General features: G+C 36.5%; 1 protein-coding gene across 19 annotated transcripts in view; it reads right to left on the minus strand.

Moving 5' to 3' along the window:
• Window positions 1–14851, minus strand: part of LOC145663063 (uncharacterized) — a 287238-nt gene extending 272387 nt beyond the window's left edge. For 6 of the 19 annotated variants that reach the window (XM_081729225.1, XM_081729235.1, XM_081729233.1 and 3 more), the window contains exon 1: window positions 14309–14847. In XM_081729225.1, coding sequence (XP_081585351.1) covers window positions 14309–14431 — 123 coding nt within the window. In that variant the 5' untranslated portion in view covers window positions 14432–14847. Of the gene's footprint in view, window positions 1–14308 lie in introns of all 19 variants that reach the window. The other 13 variants (XR_014127144.1, XM_081729236.1, XM_081729241.1 and 10 more) reach the window with 8 other exon arrangements.
• Between the last annotated feature and the right edge of the window lie 2311 nt (window positions 14852–17162).

Consider the following 17162-nt stretch of genomic DNA (forward strand, 5'->3'; position numbering starts at 1 on the left):
TATGAAAGGAAGTTTTGGATCTTAAGAACAAGTCAATTACCAGTAGTGAGAACAACATGAATCTTTTAACCGAAGAGGTTGCCACGGAGTCAAAACGTACAGTAGTTATTCATGAATCACATCCAAGCAGTTTCCAGGCACAGATATAAAGATAGAAATCCATCAGAGAACACAGCAAGGGAAGATACTATTTCGGATCCAGAGAGTCAGAAGTAGGAGGAAAGACTGACTTAGGAAAGATGTAAAATTTAGAAAGTTAAGACCTATAAAATCCAGTCATGCTAAATCTATAAACATACCGGTGAAGTTTAGTGATATTAAATCTTCAACAAAATTTAACGGTCGAGTAGATGATATTCCGGGTAGAAGTTTTATAAAAAATTTGAAAAATATGAATTGATAGGCATTGGTAAGTCTAACTTACTTAAGATCTTGCCTCAATGTTTTATTGCCACCTTGCTCGATTTGGTATAAAGCCATTAAAAATGGCTTACGTAATTATGAAGATTTTAAGAATATTTTGATCGCTAATTTTGAAAATGACTTTATATTGGCAAATAGGGAAGCACAAATTATAAATAAGAAATACGACCCTAAAGTAATAAAGAACATAATGACTTTGTTACTACATATAACGATCTAAAATCATTGAACCCTTTCCAACCTAATTCAAGAATCATTGCATCAATTAGAATTTTGTTTCCTTACAAATTACAGCAAATTTTAATCTCATGGCAGTACATGAATTTTAATCATTTACTGTTAGTAGTTCAAAATTTTATAATTTCAACAGTAAAGAATACAAGCTAGTTGTAATGAAAAAGGAAATTCTACGTTTACCGTAACATAACCGAACCTAATTCCGAAGGCAATACTGTTTACAGAAACAATAGATACAATCAGCCTAACCTACCTAATGTTAATAAAGTTTGTAGCAATTGGAATTGGATAGGTGGTAGAAATTCTTACAACAGACGGCAAACAAGAATTGGACAGAATTTTTTTAATGGTCCTACACAAGTGTGTGAAGTTCAACATAATTTGACTGATGTTGCATGAAGTAGTACTTTAACGTAACGCTTGCTGGCGGGAAACAGATTAAAATTATGTCAGCAACTCAAATTTAGTGTCGTGACCTTACAAATCTAGAAACCAGTGACGATACTTTAAACTTTCATGTCGATTAGCATCTAACTTAATTTGTCTACGAAACGCAAATGGTTACAAATTATTAAAACTTTGGTTCTCCAAGAGATATTATCCAAAGTTAATATTAATAACGCTGATTTTAATGATTAATCCTTAGTAAAATAATGTCTCATTGCATCATTTTAATGTGATATTAATTATTGTTTGTTTCTTTTCCTTAACCCATTTGGAGCCAGTGTCCTATTTTTAGGACACTTAATATTTTATTTTTTTATAACAAAGAAGAATAAGGTTGGCGGGTTTTGCTAATAACAGGGGGCAATTGGAGACCTGTGTTAATGTACTGTAATTTTCTTGGTATTTTTTTTTCCTTTCCCTTTGTAAATGACGGACGTTTAAACTTATGTATGTAAGTTACTCCATTTTGGAATGGTGTTGGGAACGTTATTTTTTTATTTTAGTTCAAACAATGCATTTGGTTTATACGTATTAGGTAACAATAGGTTTGCCGCAAACAGAATACAGAAAAAAAAATATATATTTTTTTTTATAATTTTCAATGCTATAGATTTTGAAACATTGCTGTCCTATAAAAAGGACGCTGAGCCAAAGGATTATACTACCAACTAATAGAAACCAATATATAGAGAGACCTACTTCTTTGATTTTTCCGCCTTCTTACTCTTATTATTCATTGTTAAACATTTAAAAACATCTATTGTTGTTGTTCTGAATTCAGCGCAGTTTTCAATATCTAAGCTTTTAGTATAGTTACAGCTTCCATATAGTGAGGACTTACATCGAATGCCTACAAAAATGACTAGCACAAAGGCTCTGTCGATACAAGAGATTGCTGATATATTGAACGATCCCAATTTCCCTGATGCTGTTGATAATGTAAATGTTGTTGTTCTTCCTCCTGATCCAGATAAACTTACTGATGAAGAGGAGGGGGATGATAATGAAATTGGAGAAGCCGAAGTAACTGACGTACCCGGAGAATTATTACTAGAATTCAATACAGAAACACAGACGACTGCGTGCGTTGAAAATCTTAGTAAAGAAGACTCAAAGGAAGTAGTTCCTAGCACAAGCTCGTCAGATATGCATGGAACACCTATGAATAAAGATATTAGTGGTAGGAAAACAAAATTGCTGAATAATAGTGTTCCAGTTTGGAGAAAAATGGACGCATCATATACAAAGCTCCCCCAAATTGGTGTACACGCTGAGAAGACCTTCAGTGAACTAAAGCAGAAACTTGTGAACAAATCACCTACAGAGATATTCGAGTGTATTTTTAACAGTGACATAGTGGAATATATAGTGAAGGAAACAGTTCGCTATGGTGTGGAGATAAAGAATGATCCTCATTTTCAGTTGTGTGACAATGAACTGAAGATAGTTATAGGGATTCTTTTATTCAGTGGCTACCACAAACTTCCACGTGAAAAACAATATTGGAGTGAGGAGGAAGATTTAGGTGTTAACATAGTGAGAAATGCTATGCCACGAAATCAGTATTTGAAAATAAAACGTTTATTGCATTTCAATGATAATAACTTAGCAAACCAGCAAAAGGATGATAGAGGTTTCAAAGTTCGGCCTCTTATTACAAAAGTAAACGATTCGTTTTTACAGTGGGGTATTTTTGATAGTGATTTAAGTGTTGACGAGATGATAGTGCAATATTTTGGTCATAATCGTTTAAAACAATTTATCAAAGGAAAGCCGATACGATTTGGCTATAAACTGTGGGCATTATGTGGTTCTGACGGTTATTGTTATAAATTTGATCTCTACTGTGGAAAGGATACGAAGGTAAATGAGAGTAATAATGACAACATGCATAATGATAGAGAAAATATTCCTTTAGGTTCTAGAGTGGTTCTCAATATGCTAGATGTCGTAGATGATCCAAAAAGTCATGCTATATATTTTGACAATTTCTTCACAAGTAGAGATCTGCTAATTCATCTTCGTGAATTGGGATTCAGAGCAACCGGCACTCTGCAAAGTAATCGTGTGTCTCAGTTAGAGATGCAAGGGCTCGAAAAAAAACCGGCTTTTTTGGAAAAAAAAAACTCAGTTTTTTCTGCTTCGCTTTTTTTGCTTGGGAAATTTTGGGCTTTTTTCAAAATTCTGCTTTAAATTGATAAAGCAGACTTTGTTTCGCTTCTCTATAATACAAAAAGTCATTTAATTAGTGGCTGATGCCCATAATAATATAAAACCTCTAAAATAAACCATGAATTTCGAAAAGATATTTCAAACAATTTTACTTCAACATATTTACATTATGAATTCCAAAGGATTAACCAATGCATATAATAAAAAATTTTTAACCTCCTATATACAAAAGTAAGCAGAGTTGGCAAGAAACATGGTTGTTTTTGAAAATGCCTAAAATCCGTTTTTTGGGGGGGAGTTTAAACCAGGTTTCTTTGGGTTTAAACCAGGTTTTTTTGACTTAGATATTTTGCTTTATGTATTTATATTACATATTCACAGAAATAAGTTTGTTTCGCCTTGGTGTTATTATGCAACAACGCAGTTATGCTGGAAGAGGTCCCATAAGCTTAAACAAGTCCGGTCAGTAAATTTCTTAAATTGAGAAACTCCAGCTCTAGCCATCGGGAATATCCCGTCATTACTTTAAATGTAAAACAATAACGGGAAAATCCTGTTATTGCTTTGCATGTAAAATTTAAAGGTCAACGTATCATAATCAGTACGCTAAAACTGAGGTATTAAATTACAAATTCAGTATGTAGATATCGAAAGTCCAATCCAAGCTGATGTTGGAAGCTACGTAGGCAATCGATATTTTGCAAATTTCTATCAATATATTTAAGCAACCTTGGGTTCTTTATAAAACAACAGGCATTCAGGCATGCAGAAATGTATAATTTGGTTTCGTTTCGTATGTTTAGGGGCTCAGTGGCAGAGCGTTCACCTCTGGTGCTTGGGGTTCCGGGTTCGATCCCAGCCCCCGCCAAGTGAACTTTGTGGTGGACAAACACCGTATGCGTGGGTTTTCTCGGGGTACTCCCGTTTCCTCCCACTTTCATCATTCCACCATTTCATTCATTACTCATCATCACCGTCTCTTTTAGCCTAACCGGCATAACCGTGGGACGTAAAACTCAAAGATTTCGTATGTTTAGGCTTAACATCCTTACGTAATACCGAGGTTATCAAGGAGACTTTCGCTTAAAGTGGCATCCGAACCGCTACTTTGTTGTAGTTCGACTGAGGGTTGTGGTTCGATCTAGAATTGAACACGGGACACCTTGATTAAAATGTGAAAAGAAACAAAACTAATGCAGATGGTTTGGTATGTGGAAACGTCACCATGAAGTTTACACGATTCGCATTTGTCGTTCTTTTTAATTTTTTGGTTTAAACCAGTTATTTTTTTTAAACAGCTGGTGTAAACGAGCCAACCTTAAAAGTAAACACTTCTTTTTATAAAAAAAATATACAAATAACTAGCAAAATTGTATGTAGTATTTTTACTTCAAAATATTCCATACCCTCTTTTTGAAACAAAATATTAAAATAAACATAAGAGAAATACTACCTGATTTATGTGATACACTTAAAGGCTGCACATTTAGAACTTTTGGTTATGTATATTCTTGAAATTCTACAGTTAAGTTTTATATAACCATCATCACGGTTTACCCAATCCTCAAGTTTTCTGAATTTTTAACAAGAGGGATTCAACATATCATTACGGACCCCCCCCCCCCAAAGGACTACGGAATATATTTAAGTTAAGCTAAATACAACTGCACAACAAACATGACTGAGTGGTTAGCTTTTGCGCTTCTATCGGGAAGTCCGGGATTCAACCCAGCATTCGATCATTCTGACAAAGCTTTTCTTCATTCCATCTGTGAATATAGAAATAGTGCGTGTACTGTGAGTTGGCCGACTTCCTTTCTTATTGTTTTTAAATCGTTATTGTTACTAATTACCAGCAGTGACGGTTTTGCGAAGGTTAGGGAGTCGGTCTTTCGGACTGAAGCCTGTTCTTCATAGTTGCGGAATGTCTAAAACAAACGAAATATCTATTATTTATGCCTTTACTCATAAACTTTAAGCTCCAGTCAAATAAAAATTACGAATGTTTAGAAAAACTAAACATTAGTAAGAAAAACCCCTCCCAAAATACTTTTCTAAATTCGCCACCGATTCTCAGTATAAGATGATCTTCAAGGTTATATCCGGAAGATTATTGCTAAACATATAAACGAAACGAAATATTAGTTACGTCTGTACTCATAAACTTCAAGCACCTCCCTAATAAAATTAGGACTTTTTAGAAAACAAAACAATCAGAGATAACCCTCCCAAAGTACTTTTCTAAATCCGCTACTGATTATTTGTATAAATTGGTATTCAAGGTTGTATCCGGAAAATTACTGCTAAATCATTGCACTACTACAGTATAACAGAAATTTGGAAGTACGGTTTGACGGACATATTGAAAAACGTACGCTTTGACGGATATATAGAAAAACGTAAGTTTAACTTTTGTGCTAGAAGCTAGGGTACTAAGCTCTTAGAAATGAAACACGGATGACAAACAAAAATGATCTAGAGAAGAAAAAAAATATCGATAACTCAAAAGTTAAAATAAAGTTGTATAGCCTGTAAAATTGCCCTCAAATACTACATTCTTCATGTTAGCTTTAATTCGTAAAACATGTGCTACATTCATCTTGATGGTGAATTTCAGAGCGAAATATGGCATTTAGGACATGGAATTCTTATTTAACTATAGAATATACTATAAGAAAGCTATTTAGATAGAAAAATCATTAAAATGAAAAAAGCCAAAATTTCCAAAATTCTCGTTTTTTCCCAAAAAAGCCTGCTTTTTGTGTGAAAAAAACCATAGATTCAAAAAAGCCGGCTTTTTTGCATCTCTAGTCTCAGTTTCCATTGACTGATTCCAAAGTGTTGAGTAAACATGCACGGGGTTCATATGATTTCAGATTCGACAAGGATGGGGAAGCTCTCATTGTCAAATGGAATGACAACCGTTGTGTTGTAATTGGTACAAATTTTGACAGCATACATGCATCCTGTTTCGCGAGTAAAGAGGTGGGGCCGACAACATCATGAACATATTAGAATTGAGCAGCCACGCGTTATAACATCCTACTATACACACATGGGAGGTGTCGATCACCACGATTGACTAGTTCACAAATTTAGAATTGGTATAAGAGGCAAGAAGTGGTATTGGGTGATATTTACACGGATTATTGACATGCTGATCGTAAATTCATGGATTGTGTTTAGGAAAGCAACCGAATCCAATACAGATCTTTTGACATTTAGGCGTAACATTGCTGTCACATATCTCAAACTTGGTGGCCTAAGACGACTGGGACGACCACCACAGTCATCCTCTTCAAAGATATTCAATGATGAAAAGGAAGAAGCAAAGAAGATGTCAAGGTGATGGATGCATTTCGAAGCCATTATCGTACTGCGAAAAGTGTAATGTCACATAGCGTTCAAAGTGTTTCGTGAAATACCATGAAGGAAAGGAAAAATAAAACTTGACAAAGTCAGAACATGCGAAACAAACTAGAACAGGTAAATCAGAATTACAAAATAGCAAAATCTATACTTCAAACCTGACTGTTGGGTGTAAGAAATATTTGTATGTCCTGTTATGTGTGTTATGTCGTATTTTGTATAATTTTCATAAATATATATATTAATTTACTAAAATCTACTTATCTACCTATCCAAATCGAGAAATATTCGTGCTTCGTTAGACAGGCTCTGGTTACTTACTGCAGTCTAGTCTTCCACTAAGGCCTAGAGGAGCCTATCGGTAAAGTTGAATTGCTTCACTAAAACAACAGAAAATAAAGTCTTTAAGTTTTACTCCCACGGTTATGCCGGTTTGGCTAAAGAAGACAGTGATGATGAGAAACGAATAAACTGGTGGAATGAAGAAAGTGGGAGGAAACGGGAGAGGGGGTCTGAGGGGGCGTTCACCCAGCCACACGGTGTTCGTCAAAGAGAAAATCAACTTCGCTCGAACTGTGATTGAATCAGGGACTTTACGCACCAGAGGTGAACGCTCAACCACTAAGCCACTGTAGGTCACTAAAACTATAGAATGTGATTAGTTGTGCAAACTATAGAATGCACAAGAAAAATCAAAATCTTATATTTTCGTGATATTTAATCAATAATAAACTAAGATAACTTGTCCAAGTGAAATAAAGCAGGAAAAAAATAATTTGGCCCCAAACGGGTTAATTATTGTTTGTCTCCTTTAATTACTGTTCTGATTTATTGTGATTCTTATTCTATTTTACGACATATGAAATACAATTTTTCAATTTTACGACAGTTGCGCCCCAACGGAAGAAGACCGTTATGTTGTACTTCAACTTACATTGCCTCTTAACAATAATAACTATAATCCATTATTAAGAAAATAATTTATTTAGGAACCTAATTAAATAACTAAATTATCAAATTTTAAATTTGCCTTCCCTTCCACAATTGATTAAAGTGAAATGTAATAATCTATGTATTAAAATGCTACAGTACCAATTAAGAGCGACCCAGCTAACCTATAACGTTAGCTTTCAAACTTTTGATTTACGGTTATTTGTGATTTCACGTTTATAACAAAGACAAATATTTTTAAAACAGTGTACTTTAAATAAATTACTTAAAGAAATATTTTTCACAAAGTTTGTCCTTTTAAATTATTGTGCAAAGGCCTTTGCCTTTAATAAGCCTTCTCCGAAATAAATGCAAATGAACTGTGCTGCCATCTTTGGAGCTCTTTTAAACTACGTTTATATGTTTGTGGCCAATCCTTTCGACAATGAGATCTCGGAAACTATACGCTCTAGAAAGATGACGTTTTCACTGATCGATTGCAAATTTCATGTAGATTGTCCAGTTCTAATTGAATATTTAAAAAACATGGGCACTATTTCTTTATTACATTGGAAGTGTTGAAATTTTTTAAAAAAACTAAAGCATCACATCCTAAGCATTATACATTCCAACACCACACTGTCGCATATAGGGGTTGTATATGTCTCAGGCGTTTGTTTTACGGTCAAATAATAATGGAAAAGGAAGGATAACCATTTCTCCAGTCTAAGATGAACCTTTTTTTTTGGGGGGGGGTGTTTTGCCCAACGAACATCATATATAACTGACATTATAATTAATTGCGTATGTAATGTATTTGCTTATTACATACTGCATGCAAGAAGAAAGAAAACACTGGTCATACATGAATTAGAAACTCCAACCGGAAGCAGGCTCAAATCTTGCAAACGGTGCGAGATATTGAGAAAAAATAATCGAAAAAAGTCTCTCATTTATGATACCCCTTGGCTTTTTTTTTTAATCAATACGTCTTTCACTTGTGTCTGTAAAGAGACATGTACATATGTTGTGAGGAATGAGAAATTTTAACCTCATATGCGAATGATGCGCTGTGTAGAGAGCGCAGGTTCAGCTAGTTATGAAGTAAAATATAGTAATACGATATTGAAATAAGATAAAAAATATATTGTATTTATGAATTATAATTTTGTTATATATGAGGCCAATTCAAGAAATAAGGTGACCATTTATACGATATGTAAATTATATGACGGTCCCAGGATCCTTTCTTAAATTGTAAATTTAAGAAGTCCCACAGTTCGGAAGCTATTTATACAACAATAACATGCATTTACGTCTTTTTATCTTATTAAACACAGGACAAAATCTGCTATTTTATCTGGTAACAGCTACAAATCAGAAGAAGAAATGTCAAGAATAATTTTGATTTGTAGGTGTTTTATTTGGCTGTCGCTAGAAGTAAATGTTGATTTACTCGTTGTTAGGACTGTAATCCGGTTGCTATGGTAACATTTTCGTTACCAAGGATTCGTTTATAAATAATTGTAAATACATAATGCTGCAGGACGCCATATAATTAAGAAGTGCATTGAATTGCTGTGAAGCAATTCTATTATTTTGAAATATAGTGCGTTTAAATGATTAAAAATAGTGTACAATCCCATTGTAGTAAGTAGCAACCACATATTACATATTAGTTATACTACAATAAACTTTTAAATAAGTAAATACTCGAACTGTTGCGTTATACAATTTCTACTGATGTATTAAAATGAGGCACGAAAATTATACCAGTATGGTAATTACTGGAAATAACGGCCAAAATTCTTTTAAACATCATCCAGATTAGTTTTTGATATACAGGATGAGTCTAAAGTCCCTTACCACTCCTTATAAAAAGAAAGCGGGTGCAGACAGACAGGTAAGTGTAAGGACGCGTTACGCTGAAGAGGAACTTCGAAGGTGCGTGCCAGATGAATGGCCGCCATCTTGCTGTCCGCAAGTTTTGAATCTTGCTCAAAAAGTTTAATAGGGAAAGAGTTCATGTGATATATGAAACAGGGCTAGCATTACAAGAGAAACTCAACGGTGTAATCAGATATAACATAACTGTTATAACTTTGAAATTATAATCACATGCAATCACATTTATTTTCAGGTGCTGACCCATGCCATTAGCCAGAACCAACCGCATCGAGATCGTCAAACTATGGAATGGTAGAAATGCCCATACTGTATAGCTAATGATTTCACTAAAAGTATGCTCCAGTGTCGTACGTTGCAGTGGCACAATTACTAACAAGTTCGAAGAGACAGGCACAGTCGAGGAAAGACCATGATTAGGTAGGGCCAGAACTGTCATTGACGAACGCACAGCTACGGCACTGCTAGCATAGTTTGTTAAGTCTCCAAAGCGCAGGACACGCCGATTAACACTGGAATGATGCCAGGCTAATCCCCATTTGCAGGGTGTTAAAGACGCATAAGTAGAATTCTTACAAGCTACAACTACACCAACATCTTTCTGAAGATGACCGAGATCGGAGAGAGCAAACTAACAATTGAGGCAGGACTTAACGTTGCATTGCAAACTTTATACACTGATGAAACAAATCTTTATATTACAGGGGAGGTAAAGAAACAAAATCTATGCTATCGGAACTGGTCTGGGCACGGATCTTGGGGACACGTATCATTGGCCTATTCGTTATCTCTGCACCTAAACTCCAGAGCGTTACTTGGGCACATTACAATTCATTTCTCTCTAAGTGTCGGCTCCAGATGACAGCTTTCTCATAACTTACCAACATGATGAGGTTCCACTTCATTGTAGGCTTAAGGGTTATCAGTATCTGGATAAACTTTATCTGGTTGCTGGATTAGTCTACGTGGGCCAGTAGAATGGACTGCAATATCACCTGATTTTATTGCAATTAAGACTTTCATCAATGATGAAAAGATTAGGGATCTGGATAATTTGGAGCAACGGATACAAGATACATGGGCACAAATCACACAGGTTCGGCGACACGTTTGTAAGAGGTAAATCAGTTAGTTTAACACCTCACAATTAGTCGTTAGATTAAGGGAGTCAGATGATTAAGCCAGTGATTATGATAGAATTGGTAGAATTATAATGTGGAAGGAAACAGGAGTACCGCTAGAAAACCCACGGATACGATGCTGCCCACCACATACATACCTGGCCGGGGATCGAACAGGGATCCAATGCACTAGAAGTAAGCGCTCTACCACTGATCCACCTTGCTTCCCGAGAGGTAATTTGAGTTTTTCTTACAATTCTAGCCCTGTTTCATATATTACATGACCACCTTCCAATTTACAATTCCAAATGATGGTCATTCACTTAACATGCACCACGAGGATTACCCTTCTGCCTAACATGTTATCAGAATTACAAATTCCTGTTATCTACACTCGCTCTTTTATTTTATAACTCATAAATACAAAGTAATACAGCTGTAGTTAGGTTTACAAATATAGTGTTACTAATGTAAAATGATTACAAATGCTTTACTACGAATAAAATACGTGAGTTCATATGAAAGATGACTATAATAGATAATATTTTGACCGACGATGTATTTCTGCAGTGTACAGAAACTGTATTTTATGTCTACAAGTGGAGCGTTATTAGTGTGAAGGCAAGACAAGTGCTATAGAAACCCGTATCAATGCCAAAACCCACTTGTTTATGCTACCTTCACTTACACATATACCTACTGACACTGACGCGCCTGCTTCGGACGTATCCGGTGATCTAACCAGCTTTGCACTGCCCTGACTGGGTTAAAGAGCACTCGGGCTATTTAATGATCACCTAGCACAAGCTTATTTGGTATTTTCACTAGTTTTTATCCTGTACATCTGGACACCATATACATACGTAAATCGTAAAAGAATTTCATTTTTAAAAAATTACTTCTGGTGGCCCCCTAGTATTTTATCTATGCTAAACGGGGTAATGTCATGTCGATTTGCGCGAATATTTTTTAGAGATCAATAACAAGGAAATTAGTGAAAGAATTACAATTTGTCAATAACTATTTCGAGCTGTGTGACAAAATTAAACCTGCACGTAATCAAAGTAGAAATGATGCTGGTTCTCTGGCACAGCACATTAGAGACGATGTACGGGTACGAAACCATGACTATAAGTGCTATTGAAATTCCTATCATTGTCAAAATATACTTGATCCCTCCACTTTCGCGTATACTCACCGTCGCTAACGTGCCTGTTCACATCGGACGCTGCCGCGCTCTATAGCGTAAGTTCACCAGCTTCGCTCTGCGCAGATTCGGTTAGATAGCGTTCGTGCTTTTTGGGCATTACTCGAGCAGACGGTAATACCAAATTTTGACACATCTCTTACATTTTCAAGTTTTTCTTTCACCAGAGCATGCACTAAATGAGGAGTTCCATCACTACCTGTAGATGGACTTCAGGAGGGCTCAGCATAAATACAATGTGGATGTATGGTATAAAAACCACAGTGCATAAAACATGAACCAATTTGTGCTAGGTAGTCACTAAAAAGCACGAATGCTACACAACCCAGTCAGAACAGAATCGCAGTAGGAGCAAGTGGTAGCGAAGAGGTACATCCGTAGAAAGAAGGCGCGTCAGCGACGGTGGTAAATGCATAAAGCAGGATAATGGAAGAGCACACTTACAATAGAAATACTATCACTCAAAAATTCATTTCAATATGCTGTGCACTGACAATAATTACTTATATTCACACCCTTATTCAAGAAAAATGTTTCAAATCGTATTTTAGCCAGGGTTGGCTGTTTTTTTTTTTTTTAAAAAAAAAAGAAAGAAAGAAAAATGCTTTATATCGTGTGTATTTCATAGTGTCGTTTTCACATATAAAACCATGTGTATTAATTATCTCCTTTTCACCTTTTAATCAAGACGTCCCATATTCAATTTTTGGTAGAACTACAACCCCTTTTTTAAGTGTAAACCAAGTAGTGGTTCGAATGTCACTTTACGCGAAAGTCTTCTCCTTAATAACCTAACCTAGATATTACATAAGGATGTTAAGCGTAATCATACGAAACGAAGCCAAATTGTATATTTCTGCTTGTTTGAATGCTTGTTGTTTTATAAAGAAACCAAGGTTCCTTAAAAATATTGAGAGAAATTGGCAAAATTTATCAACTGCCTACGTAGCTTCCAACATTAACTTGGATTAGACTTTAATTTTATTGAATGATATTTACATACTAAATTTGTAATTTAATACCTCAGTTTTAGCGTACTGATTATGATATGTTGACCTTAATATTTTACATGGAAAGCAATAACAGGATTTCCTCGATGGCTAAGGCGGAAGTTTCTCGATTTATATAATATTCTGTATAATAGTTTCAGTTGTGCAATTCTTTATCTTTTCGTCCTCCTAGAATGACTCTTGACAATTATATTAACAAGTATGTAAAGATCAGTACAATGTATTTTTATCAGGAGTCCTTCGTGAGTCGGCCGACTCATAGCATTTGTAGCCAATTAGTCCCGGTTTCCAGTCCAAATGAGGACAACTTCTCTCGGATGTAAGGCGACAAGCGGTTTGGCTTCCGCTTTAAGCTTATGTGAGACCCCTTCCAGCATTACCCTGTTGCTGCATAATAACACCAAGGTGAAACAAACTTATTTCTGTCCACACGTAGTATAAAGTAATTTTTTTGTTTGTTTGTTTTGTTTTTCAATAAAAACCATGGTTTTTGCCAACCCTGAGTTTAGCTATAATTTACTATTCAGATAACCGTCTGCCTCAGTGAACCCGTGTAGTTTTTATGCCATACATCCGGACGCCGTATTCATACGCAAATCGTAATTTTACAACAATCACTTCTCATAGCCCCGTTGAATCTTATCCAAGCCAGCCGAGACATATTTTCACGTTGCCAAGAGCAAATCATTTAGGAGACAATAAGTAAATTAGTAAAAGAATTGCGGGGTTAAGTGCCGTATCACCAGACCGGAAACTTTAGGAAATTTATCAGGTGAATTAGAGAATTTATGTAAGTTTGTGAGGAAGAATGAGTGAAAGTCAGATAAGGGGGATAGCAAAAGTTAAGCAAGAGGTTATTTTTTTTTTTTTTTTTTATGTAAGAGGCACTGTATGTGGAGGCGAATGGACTACTCCGCGGAGAGGTGCACTTGTTATGATATAGTGGCGCGAAAAGCAGTGTGGAAATAGCGCGTGTATGTCAAGGGTGTAGCATTTCTTGTGGAAGTCGTATTTTGTCCTCACAAGTGAAGCTTTAGTAGTACGAACCAAGTAGAACTGAACCATGACAAGTAGAACTGAAATTTGTTTGATTGAAAAAATCCGTTTTCACTACCCTCGCTTACGCGTATACCCACCGCCGCTGACACGCCTGTTCCCCTGGGACGCATCCCCGAGCTAACAAGTGGCCCATTCAGTTTCGCCCTGCCCTGACTGGGTTGGATAGCATTCGTGCTTTTAAGTGGCCACCTAGCAGAGGTTAGTTAGTGTTTTAACACTGTAGTTTTATATCCCTAACCTAATGTAACGTAATTTAATCCAACGATATATCACCTAATGTAGTATATTTTCGTACTGTTTTCGATTTTCAAATTGGTCGGACTATACAGCACTAATGATATTGTTACAATTATTTCATGTGGTGTGCCAAAAGGAAACCTGCACGGTAAAAAAAATTGCTTATAGTAATCTTACATAAATTGACTTACATGTATAGACACGCAAATACGAATCTTCGCATCCAGTTGTTTTCTTCTTCCGCATGCATCAAATATTCTAATCTTAGCACCATCTCCGTCAGCGCACAACCGACACAACTTCTTTAGCTGCATTGTGATTCCTGTATTCTTATCACAGTTCCCTTTCCAGTACTTAAGCTTTGTCTTCACATCCACCAATACACTACCGTCGCCATATTCTCGAGAGATCTCAACTTCACTGCAATTTTCGTACTAGGGTGACATGTCGAGATGAGAAACAAAGGCGACACAAGGACTTTGGGAGGGAAAAGACAGCTCGGAGTTGTTAAGGGTTTGGCTTTGGCGTTTGGGTTGGGGGTGTACCACTGTTGCCAGATTTAAAGAAAACCTTGCTATTCCGTGCAAAATATACAATAAATGCAAAATATACAATAAAACGGGCATTTATTGGAAAGTTAATCGTCTGCTTGATTTAGCAAGAAAGTCATCGTTACATGGGGAAAATATGTAAGCATACACTTTGTAAACACTAGTGGCAAAAGCGTAGTGTAATAGGCCTAATTTCGTTTTCTATCAAGCTAGTTCTTCAGCAAACGTTGCCAACTAATGGTTCCAAGAAATCAGTAGCAAATGCTTGAAAATTTTAGTAGATAGCTTTAACGTTAATTGATGTTACGCGATGTGAAATTCATTCTATAGCCATATTAGTGCAATTGCAAATACCTCAAGGTAACCAGACGTCCCGTTTTAGCCGGGAGAGTCCCTTATTTTCAACCGTTGTCCCGTTTTTTTCTGATTCTCAAACGGGACGCCTAAATGTCCCGTTTTTAAGCAAACAGGATCCAGGCAACACCCTCTTATAATGTATATAACATAGTAATCAACAAACTAAACTTCTCAATGGAGTACGGTGGCTCAGCGCTTGTCTCTAATGTGTGAGGTTCCTGCTTCAATCCTCAGTCAAGTAAGTTCATGTTTCCCCCTGTTTCGTCCTATCCTTTCTCATCATCGTTTCGCTTAGCCTCAAGGGGACGTTAAATTCATAATTTCCTAAACTAGCACCAAGAATCGAACTCGTGACGATTGCAATGTCTCAACACATGTAAGGTATCCATGTTCACCCTGAAGCGGAACAAAATGGATCACAAAGTACTTATTAAATTTAAGGGAATAATTTTAAATACGCCTCCAAAATCAATACTCATCAAAGGGAACGATGACTCCCAAATTTAAAAAGTAAACCATTGTACTCTATTATATAACGAAAATGTCTCATCAAAAGTAATAGGATAAGTTTTAAAAAAAACTTCCAAATTTTAATATTTTTATACTCATCAAAGGGAACGAGGTCCTTCTCGTCACGTGGATCAAGGTGATCATATGTGTCCTAAATGATCCTATGCATTCCCTGGCCCCTGAGTAAACATAAGCAAAATTTCAATAGGTAATGTAATCCCGGACCAAAGCATCTCTAACTCATTCACTTCACATTAACGCTATGGGGCATGGGTCCCTAGTTGGATAATCAAAAGTGAAATAGGGTCACCCCGACGTCAAACAAACACATTAGCTCGAACCAAATACCTCTACTTCATTCGCACCAGTAAGGGACGCGGTGGCTCAGTGGTAGAGCGTTCACCTCTGCTGTATGGGGTCCCTGGTCCAAACCCCGCGAAAGTAGTTTTGTGGTGGGCAACATTATGCTCGAAATACTCCAATTTTCTCCCATACTTTCATTCCACCAATTCATTCATTTTTCATCGTCACCGTCTCCTTTAGCCTAACCGGCATAAGCGTGGGACGTAAAACTAAAGATTTCATTTGCACCAGTGTTAGTCCATCTCATCAAAGGGATAACAATCTCCAAATTTTATGCCATAAAAGGGAACGAAAATAAAAAGCATTCATAAACCTGTACTAATTCATAACGTAATAAATCATCAAGACTATGTTTTTTAATAATTTTAAAGAATAATCATAACCTCTAATCCAAAAATCCCAATTCAATGACGTCATACCCGGGCCAAGATACCTCTGACTCATGCGCACCAACGTGCATAGCCCCTGAATAATCATTAGCAAAATTTCAATAGGTGACGCAATCCCGGGCAAAAGCATCTGATCCATTCGCATTAACGCTATGGTCCATGAGACCCCAAATTTGATAATCAATAGTTCGATAGGGTCACCCCATTACTACTATGTACGTTTTAATTTGTGGTATAAAGGTAACCAAGAAAGTTCTGTCGCTTTTTCACCCACCACCTTCGAACATTGATGTATGTCACCTAAGACGTACCTGCAAGCTTAAAAATAGTCCCTATCAACATCGACGACCTTCTGCCAACTTTCTGGAAGGCCATGCATTCCATTGCGGTAGTACTTGGTGGACAGTGGCAGATCTAGGCCAAGACCGGAAGGGTCTCGTCACCCAAGTTTTTTTACTAACAAAATAATTTAAGCTATTGTTCATATAATTTTGAAACTTTATATATACCTATCATAGTCTGGGTACTGGCTGCCCTCCTCCAGTTTTTACCTTCTAAATCCGCCACTGGCCGTAAAGTGAAGAAGGTATCAAGTGCATTTTGCACCTGTACTAGGATTTTGAATTGGCGTCCTCTAAGGTGATTGTCCAAGGAATGGAACAGGTCATAATTGGACGGTGCAATGTCCAGAGAATATGGCTGACGCACAGTATTTCTCATCCAAGGTGTAAATGGTGTCCCGGGTCATCCTAGCCACATGGGGCTTAGCGTTGTCCTGTAATAGGAGGATCCCTTTGCGATTCAGAAGTGCTGGCTCCAGAGTTTTGAGTTTTGTTGAACACGGCTCAACTGCTAACAGTACACGGTTGCATTGA

The sequence above is a fragment of the Thermobia domestica genome, chromosome 10 (genome assembly GCF_964235325.1).
Source record: "Thermobia domestica chromosome 10, izTheDome1.hap1.1, whole genome shotgun sequence".
NCBI lineage: Eukaryota > Metazoa > Arthropoda > Insecta > Zygentoma > Lepismatidae > Thermobia > Thermobia domestica.